At 43.0% G+C, this 11,784-nt stretch overlaps 1 protein-coding gene across 3 annotated transcripts in view; it reads left to right on the forward strand.

Moving 5' to 3' along the window:
* The window catches only part of TP53BP2 (tumor protein p53 binding protein 2), a 52,513-nt gene that overhangs the window by 24,709 nt on the left and 16,020 nt on the right, over nt 1–11,784 (forward strand). For all 3 annotated transcript variants that reach the window (XM_048296411.1, XM_048296413.1, XM_048296412.1), the window contains exons 3-8: nt 882–995; nt 2,478–2,557; nt 6,712–6,813; nt 9,264–9,438; nt 10,811–10,992; nt 11,366–11,530. In XM_048296411.1, coding sequence (XP_048152368.1) covers nt 882–995; nt 2,478–2,557; nt 6,712–6,813; nt 9,264–9,438; nt 10,811–10,992; nt 11,366–11,530 — 818 coding nt within the window. The remainder of the gene's footprint in view (nt 1–881; nt 996–2,477; nt 2,558–6,711; nt 6,814–9,263; nt 9,439–10,810; nt 10,993–11,365; nt 11,531–11,784) is intronic.

Raw genomic sequence — 11,784 nt, forward strand, 5'->3', positions numbered from 1 at the left:
TAACTTTTTCATCTCAGTTATTTGAAAGAAAGTGGCAAGTTCTTACTGAGCTCACTTTTCACTGTCTGATCCTTTTTTTTATTTTGAGCTGTGAATCCAAAGTAGTTCAGCTTTTCAAGGTTTATCAGAAATAGGGCTTTCAAAATGCATCTCCTCTGAACTTCATGAAATTTGCTGTCCAAGACAATGAGCTGAATCAATGTCTGACAGGAGCTGTGGGAGAACAGTTGAAGTGACAGGAGCTGTGCTGGCATGCTGAGGATCAGGCCCTCTGGGTACTGCCAAGGAGCCTCTTCAGGGTGTTGAGTGCTTCTGCCTGAGCTTGAATGCAAGGGCTGCCATCCAGCGTTAAGAGAATTCCTCTTCCCTGGGAGTTTATCTTTGCATCTCTCTTCATTCTCGTTGGAATTAGGAAGTCCCTGTAGGAATCGTGGCAGCAGTGCCCTTGAGGAGAGGGTGGGAATGGCTAAGGAATAAGTTTGTGTGAGGTGCCACAGAAGAGGCGTGAGAGGTACAGCAGCACATGCTGAGGTGGTGAGTGGGTAAGGTGATTTGCACGTACAAAATGAAGGCGCTAGAACTGATAGCTCTGAATTCCCGGTTTGTTTTCCCTTGGGCTGCAGCAGTGCCTCAGCTTTTCCCTTCAGGGGTGGACTTTTCCAGGGCTGCTTTTCAGAGGTGTTGGTTTAGTTTCAGAAGCAAGGAGCAATGCAGTGGCTTCTTAAGGGAAAAGTAGAAATGCCTTGGGTGAGGGCAAGGGTTATGTGCACTCGCTACACCTGTGTACTAGCAAGTGTTCAGGTGAAAGGTGATATTTTTGGTGTGGTATGTGCCCAAGCTGCGCTGAGATGTAGCAGTTAACTGTTTTTGTACCTTTTCAGAACGTCCCATAGCTGATAATGAACGGATGCTGGATATTCTGCAGAGGTTTGGAATGCAGAGGGGCGAGGTGCGTTTCTTTCTCCGGCATGAACGCTCTCCCTGCCGGGAAGCAGGTATGTGTTGATCTCAGCTGGTTCATTTGTTCAAGTTCTGTTTCATTCTTCAAGGTTAAGGAAACAGCTTGTGTGTGTTACTTACTGATGTTCATAGCCAGTAGGTGTTGCAGCCCTTTTTGTCTGACCGTTGGCTAATTTTTGTAAAGGCCTCATCTTCCCTTGCCATATCTGGGAATAGAAAATCCAAACTGAAATTTCTGCAGGTTTTCTAGAGCTGGTTATCACCAAAGCACCTAAAGGGCGTACTGTGTTAAATATATTTTCTGCAGCAAAATATCTAGAGATCTGTGGTGGTGATCTCTTCTTTTAAATATAGTAAGCAGACTGTTGCCCAGTAATGTAATCTGTGATTTGGGCTCAGGGTTATTCACCTGGATAATACTTTACCAGGGTGGTAAACTTAGCATACTTGGCAAAGAGTTCTTTAAAGTTTCTCTTACACATTTCTGTTAGTTTCAGGAATAGCATTAAATGAACTGCCTGGTCAAGTTCTCTGAGAATATAATTTTCATTGTAAATTTGAATGTGAAACGTGTAAAGGAAATTACTTTCTGCTTTTCAAGGGTTTTCTGTGCATCCCACCCTCATCTCTTCATTAGAATCTTTAAGACTTTTACCTTTTAAATCAGTCTACTGGATTCTTCTTCCTCCACTTTGTCTGTTTTCATCCTTGATAATCTTCCTCAGTGTTGGAAATACTGCATTTGTTAAGTGGCATTGTACCCAGCATATTTTAGATGGCTAAGTGTATCTTGATATTTGAAATGCATACTGGTGATAGAATGAGTCCATGAAAAGCTAAAGCTGTGCTGTTTCTACCTGCTAAGGATCTTACAGAGCAGTTCAGTTGTCATGATGTATTTTTTCAAGTCCAGGGTGCCTGTAGTATTAGGATTATTGTCATTTTATTTGCCACAGCATTGCCAAGCAATGTATTCGAGCTCTGCAGTTAGTCTCACAGAAATATGGTCTTGAAATAGGAATCAAAAGGGCAAGAAGGTAACAGGACATGTCTTTGTCTTGTAGTACACCTGAGTTCTACAGGGAAATCAGTGAGCTTGGTATTGGGCATCTGAACACCATTTGCACATAATTTGATGGGAATAAAGTAGGATTCTAGTTAAGTAGCATCTTTACTGACACAATGAGTGCCAGGAAGAAGGAAAAAATGTGCTTTTAAACTGTGTCTTTATAATGCACATTTACTAGCAGCTGACTGCCTGTTGACCACAGGATAAATGCTGGAGCAGTCTACTACTGTCAAGCTGTTTTTGTTTGTCTGGTTTTTTTGAACAGAACTTTTGAGAAAATGTGTTGTGTCATCAGTTAGATTCATCTTATGTGGTAAACACATAAGAACAGGTGTTCAGATTCTACACCATAATGACTGTTCTGATTCTCTTTTTGTATTGAATGCTATGTCTAAAAAGATAAGAAAAATCTTCTATTACTTTACCATCTTTGACAATTTCTTTCTAGGGACTGGACAAAGGTCACAAGATCCAGCCTTCAAAAGAAATGGTGTGAAAGTGCCTGGAGATCGAAGAATAGAGAATGGAGTAAGTGCTTGGTGCAGTGGCCAGTTGGGTTGGGTCTGGCTGAGCTGGAGTTCATTTTCCCACAGCAGCCCTCACAGTGCTGTGCTTTGCACTGGCAGCCAGAGGAGTGCTGATAACACTCCAGAGTTTTGGCTCCTGCTGAGCAGGGCTGGCACAGCATCAGTGCTGTCACAACATTCCCCCCACATCAAGGGGCTGGGAGTGGGCAAGGTCCTGGGAGGGGACACAGCTAGACCAGCTGACCCAAAGTAACCAAAGGGATATTCCATGGCATATGACATCAGCTGAGATATAAAGGCCAAGGGAAGGAGGAGGAACAGGGGAACATCAATGTTTGTCTTCTGGAGCAACCGCTCCACATGCTGAAGCCCTGCTTCCCAGGAGTTAGCTGGACATCGCTCTCTGATGAGTAGAGAATAAATTATTTTCTGTCCTTGCTTGCTTGCACAAACTTTTTTGCCTTTGCTTTAGTAAACTGCCTTTTCTCAACCTAGGAGTTGTTTTCCATCTTATTCTCTCTGCCCTGTCCTGCTGGGAAGGGGAGTGATAGAGCAGCTTGATGGGTATCTGGCATCTAGCCAAGGTCAATCAACCATGGTCCTTCTTGGTCCCTGAACAGGGGTGAGACAAAGGCATATATGTATATATATATTTTTTTTTTTTTTTGCATACCATAGTAAAAAGTAGTTGCCAAGTATCAAATCTCCTGTGTGGGACATGGAGTTTGTCAGCTGCACTGCTTATCTCTTTATTTTGCTGAGTTTGAGAACATACTAATATAAACAATTGCTCTGTGCTTTGCCCTTACACTGATGGCCTTGTTTTGCTGGAGGAGCTGTCTTGTGGGGATGATGAGGGAATAGACCTCCCTCTCCCTGCCTGAGATTGATGTGAATGTTTTTAAAATGCAGGCTCCCACGGTCTTTGCTCATCCTTATATAAGCTGTTTAATACTGTTAATAATATTAACTAATACTGCTGGCACACTGTGGGGTTAGTGGAATCCAGTGTCATCGTGGTGTAAGAGAAAACAAACTTTAAGTGAGGAGGTATTGAGATGTGCTGTGAGGCATCCAGTTCCTGGGTGGCAGGGTGTGGGGAAGGATTTGGACAGATGCCTGGGGTGGTTATCACCTCCCATTGCTTGGAACTTTACACCTGAACCAGTAATCAATCAACCTTGGCAAACTGACATGTCAGCTGATAGAAGGGTGCCTTGCTTACCCCAGTGAAAACCAGCAGCCTCTCACCCTGTACCTGGGGCCTGGCTGTGAGCCACAGTTCAGTACTCAGAGGACTTTAGTTGAGGCAGAAACTCAAACTGTGTTTGAGGACATTATGGCTGAGACAGAGACTTAATAATTGCTCCAGTACTGAAAAAGGAAAAATGGAAATGGATGAAGTAAGCTACAGGTCCATATCATTGGTTGGAAAGGGAGGAAGAAGGAGAATTAGGAGAGTAGGGGGTCAGATAAAGAAGCCAGTCCTTCAACAAAGAAATTGCAAGGAGTGAGACAAATCAAACAGGAGATAGTTACTCGGTCCTTGACCTCATCAGAACTTCAAGACTTGTGAAAAAAATTATGACCACCAGCCTTATGAGCAGATTTCTGCCTGGCTGCTTCAGTGCTGGGATAATGGGGCTGACAGTCAGCCCTTAGAAGGTCATGAAGCCTGATAGCTGGGATCCCTTGTTAGAGATTTGGAAATTGAAAGAGGAATTGGAAAACAGAGTAATTTGCAGTCTCTGGAGATTGGCTCCTCTCAAATGTGAGGGCAAGGTATCCGTTTAAGGAAGATCTTGTAAATTCCCTGGAAAGTGAACCACTGCAGATGAAGGTATCCAGTACTTGAGAGAATTAGCACTGCTAGAAGTCATCTGTAGTGATCTAAAAAGTGACAATGTCCCTAAAGATCCAGAGGATGTCCCTTGCACAGTGGCCATGTGGAGGAAGGTGGTTCAAAGTGCCCCTGCATCATATTCCAGCATCCTGGTGGCATTGTAGCACCTGCAGATGGATACACCAACTGTAGAGGTGGCATCTTCCAGGCTTTGAAATGTAGAAGAAGCTCTGGGTACTTCCACATCCCTACAGGCCAGCACCCCGCAGCCCAAGAGATCACTCCCCTCCTGGCCTGGTCAGAGGGAAGGGATGCCCCAAGCGCAGGCCACGTAACAAACTCTGGTTCTTTCTGCATGAGCAGTGGGAGGACATGAGGAAGTGGGATGGTGAGCCCACCTCAGCCCACCTCTAAGCTGTAAGCCCGTGTCCCTGAACTGAGAGGGAGGAGAGCTGTTCAGAAGAGGTCACCCAAAAAGGCTGTCAGTGTAGTTGCTGCAGAGAGGCAGGGAGGCAATCAGTGATCTCCTAGACACAGAACAGAAATCGTCTCCTTTAACCCTGGTGAGGGGACTTCTGATCTGGCATCACAAAGGTCAGATAGTGAATACTCTGACCAGGAGCAGGAATAGAGGATCTCTACCTCCAACTAGGCAGAGTAAAGGGATGACAACCACACTGGACTGTGTGGATTCGATGGCCTGGCACATTGGATCCGCACAAGTATAAAGCTTCAGTAGATACCTGATGTGTATCAAGGCACAGGAGTGCAGAACCCATCTGGATCTCTGGAGTGACGGGGGATGCCAGGAGTTCTCTATATTTGAGGCTAAGTTGAGTTTAACAGAGGACAAGTGGCAAAAGCATGCCATTGTGACTGGCTCAGAGGCCCCTGGTATACTTGGCATCAGCTACCTCAGGAGAGGGTACTTGAAGGGATCCAGAGGGATACTGATAGGCTTTAGGTGTAGCTACTGTGAATACAGAGAAGATCAGTTATCCACCCTGCCTGGTACTCAGAAGATCCCTTCATTGTGGGATTGCTGCAAGTTGAAGAGCAGCAAGTGACAGTTGCTACCAGGACAGTGCACTGACAGCAATATCACACCAACCAAGACCGTGTAATTCCCATCCATGAACTAATTTGTTGACTGGAGAGTCAAGGAGTGATCAGCAGGACCCACTCACCCTTTAACAGCCCCATATGGCCAGTGCAAAAGTCTAATGGGTCCTTAAGAGATGTTCTGTGGTAACCTGGTACGTTAGAGAGAATTGAATCAGACAGTGGGACTCATTTTTGAAAGAACCTCAAACTCTTGGGCCAAGAAACATGGCATTGAGTGAATATATCATGTCCCTTATGATCTGCAAGCCTCTGGAAGAATTACCATTATAGTGAAAATGGAGGCTTCCCCTCTTTGGAGATACTTGTACAATTCGTACCATGGGAAGAGACTAAGAGACTGTTTTGGAGGGGTTGCTAATGACTGCTCTAAAATAGACACAAAGCCTCTAGCAATTATCATCCTGGCTTTCAGATTTTTAGGATTGTCACCAGGATCTGTTGGCTGCCATATCTGTGCTTGTACTGGTGATCTCAGAGCAGCAAATGCACCATACTTTCCCTTCTCTACTCCCATCAGAGTTCTTTTCTCATGTTAAAGTAATATTGGGGGTTTTTTCACTTGTGGTTTTATCAGAGATCCCTAACTCCAGATTTCAAGTAGAGACTGGTTCCCGTTTCAGCACTGGATCCATTGTCTATCACTTACATCCACAGTTATGGAACAAGAGTAAGACTGAATCTAGGTTCAGGAAATACCTGAACAGATAACCAGTAACAGTGCTGTCTTTGAGAGTGGTGTTTTCCTTCCTGCCCAACTATATTTAAACTTTCTATTTTCTTCAGCTTATGTGGAAGTGCTTCAAATTGTAGTGATACACCTACGACCACAGATCCATCCTGCCACATGCTGAGCATTCTGGGCTCAGTCAGTCAAAGCTGATTCATGCTGAGCTGAATTATAAAGGGCTCTGAAATGCCTCTTTAAAATGCTGCTGGGATTTTGCTAGAAACATTAATGTTCCAAGAGGTGTCAGTTTGTGTGAGTTGTTGGATTGGGCTACACATACATATGTGCTTACAATTGTTTATTCTTTTATCATGAGAAGATGCTGTGTCTTTCTAATTACTTTATTGGCTATTCAGTTGTTATTTTTGAAAGACTTACTATACTTTTCTGTGATAGCTCTGTTAAGTGCTAGCCAAATTAAAAATTCTAGACTTAGCATGCTTTGGGTTTTCTTTGACAGGTGAGTGCACCAAGGATGGATATGACACTGTCTGAACTTCAGGAAATGGCATCACGCCAACAGCAACAAATTGAGGCTCAGCAGCAAATGCTGGCTAACAAGGTGAGTTTGGAATTCGATTGTTTACAGCCAGGAACAAAGGTAGTAACAGCCATGTGAAGTGGAGGGAGGATTGGGGAATTGGGGTTTTTTCACCCCTTCTAAACAGAGGGCTTCTTTTCTTTGGCTGCCTGTTTTTAAATTTGAAAGTCAATCTATGCAAATACCCAGTTGTAAAACATATAAATAATGCCAGTGATAGAAGTGACCAGTTTAGCCTACTGAAAGGGTAGAGCACATAACACTGATATACTGTCATTCATCCTGGTGGTTCTGTCAGCTCTATTTGTGCTCCATGTGTGGTGACCAGCAATTCACCAGTTTGATCACTAAACAATGCTTCTGTCTCTGCTGTCCTGTCATGCTATCTTGCTTTCTCCTGATAAGAGTTTGCCTGGTTTTCTGGGGCAGCTGGCTGGAAAGATATCTTGTATGTGATAGAAGTAACCTAGGACTGTGATTTATAAAATGCTTGCAGAACAATAACAGAAAAGCTAATGGAAAAACACAGGGTGCTCCTGAATTGTGTAAAGGAAAAAATACTCTGAATGCATCTGCAGAATGGTGGCACAGAGTTCATGTTTTGCTTGAGTGTTGTTGGTACACAGTACTCTTGAAAATGTAACAGGAAATTTTTGCTTTTGGCAGAGAATTGTTAAATGTGAGCCTGTCCTGAAGAGGGCTCATCTGTCTGGGTGGATGTTCCCATGCATTTCTGAATGTGCTTTGCTGGGGAAAAAGGCTGCTCTGAGGATCTGGTCTCACTGCTTTTCCTCTCTCACACACCTTTTCTCCCTCTCCCTTTGAGATCAGCTCTGTGTGTCCCTATGTTTAGTATCTTGTTCAGTTCCCTTGGCCCTCAGTAATTGGATCTCAGGGAAGTGCTTCAAATCATGGCTTTCTAATAGTTCTGCAGCACCTGCTAAGTGGTATTTTTTAAATGGCCTGTCAAAACAGCCAATAAAACTTTTTTCTGCTTTATGGTAAGAACAGGTACAGCTATGATGCAGGAAATTGGTCACTCAACCAAGGAAATGAGAGTTTTCACCTGAAATGTAGCAGCACAATTAATACCCATACTGCCTTGTTTAATTTGCCAAAGAATGTTGCCCTCTTCTCAGTTCCAGCTGAGATGTGTTTATATATGAGAAGCCTAAACTTCCACAGCTTCTGTTTCACTCACAGGTGATGGCGGTATACCCTAGTCTTATAAATAATGCTGTAGTCACGAGAAACAGGAACATTATTTTTACTGTAAAGGGAGTTATACAAGATTAAAAAAGATAAAAATAGGAGTTTTACTCTGGATAGATACCCATTGGATGGGTGTCTGCTGCCTGTGGTTTGAAGAACTGTAGCCCTGTGGGTGTACCACTGCTAGAATTTTTCATTTAAGTGCCTCTCTGGAACAAACCACCTGCTTTCCTAGATGCCTCTTCAGAGTGACTTTCCATTGCCTCTTTCCTGCCTTCTGAAATCAGATGCAATATTAAAAATAGATTCTGAGGGAGGAAAAATACATTTTCTTTTTAGACATGAGCTGTAATAGCTTTTTTTGTGACATTTTCCTGCGTGGGAGTGACTCTAAAGTAGTGCATGCACTGAGGGTGCTGCCTGGTCCTGGTTTTCTCTGGAAGGCAAGCTCACTTTTTTGCTCTGCCTTTTTTATTCAAAGTGCACAAGAATCCCTGTTTTCTAAATCTGACTGGTGATTTTTTTCTTTTGTGGGTTTGTTTTTTTTGGAGAAAGTATGGAGTTCTAATGTTAGTAAGCAGTGGTAGTCTTGGATATTAGTGGGTGCTTGGGAGTCTTAGTAGTAGTTCTACTAAGCAGCTTGGAGCAACGTGTCATCTCCAGAGCTGGAAGCCGTGTATAATGGCCAGTGATTCAGAGGAATTCTTTGTAGATGATTTAGTGGTCTCATAGTTTCTTGTAGGTCTAAACTAGACATGTGCATGTAGAAACTGGTAACACATTATTTTACTCCCTTGGAGAGGCAGAAGGATCCTCTCCACTAAGGTAATATCTGTTGTTTAGATGAGGGCCAGGTCACTGTAAAGGTTTTCCAGTGTCTTGAATTATCTGTTTTGTTATAGTGGTGATCATTATCTGGAGACCAGTGTGTTTTCAGAGGTTTGGGGTGCAGTCATCCTCCTCAAGCAGGTTTTAGCAGAACTAGTAAAAGTACAATTAGTATGAAAAATACCAATAATTTATGGGATACCTTCTATATAAAGAATGTCTAATATTCTCCAGCATGACCTAGTTGTTTAAAATGTGATATATGATAGAGATATGTCAAGTACAAGCAGCATGGAGAAGGTAGAGAGAAAATAGTTCTTAGCACTTGTAACTCAAGAGTGCTGAGTAGTGATTAAATGAAATTAGCAAATGTCTTGGAACATGAATGCTAAAATTTTTCTTAGGCTTCAAAATCCTTATCTTGACTGCAGGAACAGCGCCTGAAATTCCTGAAGCAGCAAGATCAGCGACAGCAACAGCAAGCTGCTGAACAGGAAAAACTGAAGCGATTAAAGGAAATTGCTGAGAATCAAGAAGCCAAACTTAAGAAAGTGAGAGCACTGAAAGGTCATGTGGAGCAAAAAAGACTCAGCAATGGGAAATTAGGTGAGTTGCTGCTTGGGGAAGGTAGCCTGGGATTTTTCATGAAGCGCAGTTCTTGGAACTCAAAAGTTTCTGGTGATTTCAGTGATTCGGAGGAGTTTTTTACAGCATTCCAAGCAGTGTTAGTCTTAACAATTTCACGTCTTGTATTTACCAAGAAAACTCATGACTGACCTAGAACAAAATATATTTTCTTACTATATTTTAAAACATCCTGTAAGAGTACCCTGTATTTTGAGCCTAGCATGTCTGCTCTTTAATTACAGTGTAGGTTTTTTCCTTACTTGAATACCTTTGTGCACCACAGTAACTTTTTCCATCCTTGGTGTCAATACCCTACACATTTAGAGTGTTATTTTCTTGGCCTATAACAAAGCTTAGCCAGGTACCCAAGTTGCCTTTTATGCAAGAGGTAATTTGATGGCTGCATATTTCCTTTTTAATTATGTGAATTTGACCAGGTTCTTGCTTGCTTACAGTACTGGTTGGGTGCTTGTAGTTCAGCATGTTGATACAACATCAATATTAAGTCTGAAATAAATATTTATTCTTCTGCTTACCTTTTCATCCTCTCTGTTGTGCAGAACTTGTTGTTTGCAGCCTGACTCAACTGAAAATCTGAATGTTGTTTTAGTAGGAAGCGTTGTGGTTGACAGATAAAGCAGAAGTGTTTCTCTATGGGTAGAATCCCTTTTCTGTTTGGGTTTTGTCACACAAAATACCAGTTTAAAGGTGTGGAAGGATGGTAGAATAATACAAGATCTTGGAGCATGTGAATCTTGTTTCCCTGCACCATCCCCAGCAGGTCTGATTTTGGTACTTGCTTGAGTTTTTACTGATTCCTTAAATTTTCTTCTATAATAGAACAGTTTCAGCAGTGGGAGCAGCTGATGACAGATGTTTGTAATAGACCCTAAAACGCCCTCTGAGTCTTTGTTTAATGTGACAGCTTGAGTGTTTTGTCACTGAGTTCTTATGACCTAAATTCAGAGTTCTAAGTATCATAAATATGCCTTGTGGTTGAGTGAGTGTCTTCCTGCTGAATTCAGCATTCAGTGCATTTAGGCTTCTTCACATGAATTCAGTCTGGTATTGTGGTTTTCTTTATTTCCATACTTTAGAAAGTAACAAAAAAAAGTTCTCTTTCCCTCCCTGTCAGTGCTCTAAGTAGACCAAATTTCCATAATCATTCTAGTGAGCGTGCATTTGCCAGAGCTCAGAGGAAGAGCTGGTGTGACGGGGCCCATGGGTTTGGCTGAGCAGCCCTGCTCTGGAGGCCAGCAGGGCGCTCTCTGTCTCCTTAAGTGCTGCCTTGGAAGCAGCCCACGCTGGGCTGTTTCTCAGGGCAGCTATTGTGCTCTGCCCTTCTTTGCAGTGGAGGAGATTGAACAGATGAACAGCCTGTTCCAGCAAAAGCAGCGCGAGCTGGTGCTGGCCGTGTCCAAAGTAGAGGAGCTCACCAGGCAACTGGAGATGCTGAAGAACGGCCGGATTGATGGTTACCACGACAACCAGTCGGCTGTAGCTGAGCTCGACCGCCTCTACAAGGAGCTGCAGGTAAAGGGAGGTCAGCCCGTGACCCTCAGCTCTTCCAGGCTAAAACTTGGTTGAGTTGTTTCTTACCTCGTTGCAAAGAAATCCTGTTGCTCCTGTTCCTGCCAGGGCTGTGTGACTGCCTGCATGCTGAGGATGGAGAGTTAGTTGTGCTGGGTTCAAGGTAAAGAGAAGAAGGAGCACACACTGCCTATACCTTTCCTTTCTGCAAAATTTGGAGACTAACCAGCGTTTTCTCTGGAGGGAAAACATGACTTGACTTTTTAGAAGGCTTTTCTCTTTCCAACAGTTTCCTGTCCCCAATCCTGAAAGTAAATTTGTTTTTTTTTTGTTGTTGTTTTCCCCTCCTCCCCCACTGCTTTGTGAATTTATTCAGTTGAGGAACAAACTGAACCAGGAGCAGAATGCCAAGCTGCAGCAACAGAGGGAGTGTTTGAACAAGCGCAACTTGGAGGTGGCAGTCATGGATAAGCGTGTTAATGAGCTGCGCGAGCGTCTGTGGAAGAAAAAGGCAGCTCTGCAGCAGAAAGAGAATGTACCAGTAAGTGTGGGGCATTTAAGAACTGAAACATTAGTTCTGTGTGTTGTCTGTACAGCCTGAAGTAAGAACTTGCTGGGGGGGAAGGTTGTTGAGATGCTAGACTTGTTGTCCTTATCCATATGTAGTGGAAGTCTTGTATTATTAAAGTCCTTTTCGTGGTACATTAGTGTTAACCTACTTACTCTTTACAGACAAGAAGTCTTATGCTGTCCTGGATTTTTATTTTAGATTTTTTTTTTGCTATTACTACCTCA

The sequence above is a fragment of the Corvus hawaiiensis genome, chromosome 3 (assembly GCF_020740725.1).
Source record: "Corvus hawaiiensis isolate bCorHaw1 chromosome 3, bCorHaw1.pri.cur, whole genome shotgun sequence".
In the NCBI taxonomy this organism is placed as follows: domain Eukaryota; kingdom Metazoa; phylum Chordata; class Aves; order Passeriformes; family Corvidae; genus Corvus; species Corvus hawaiiensis.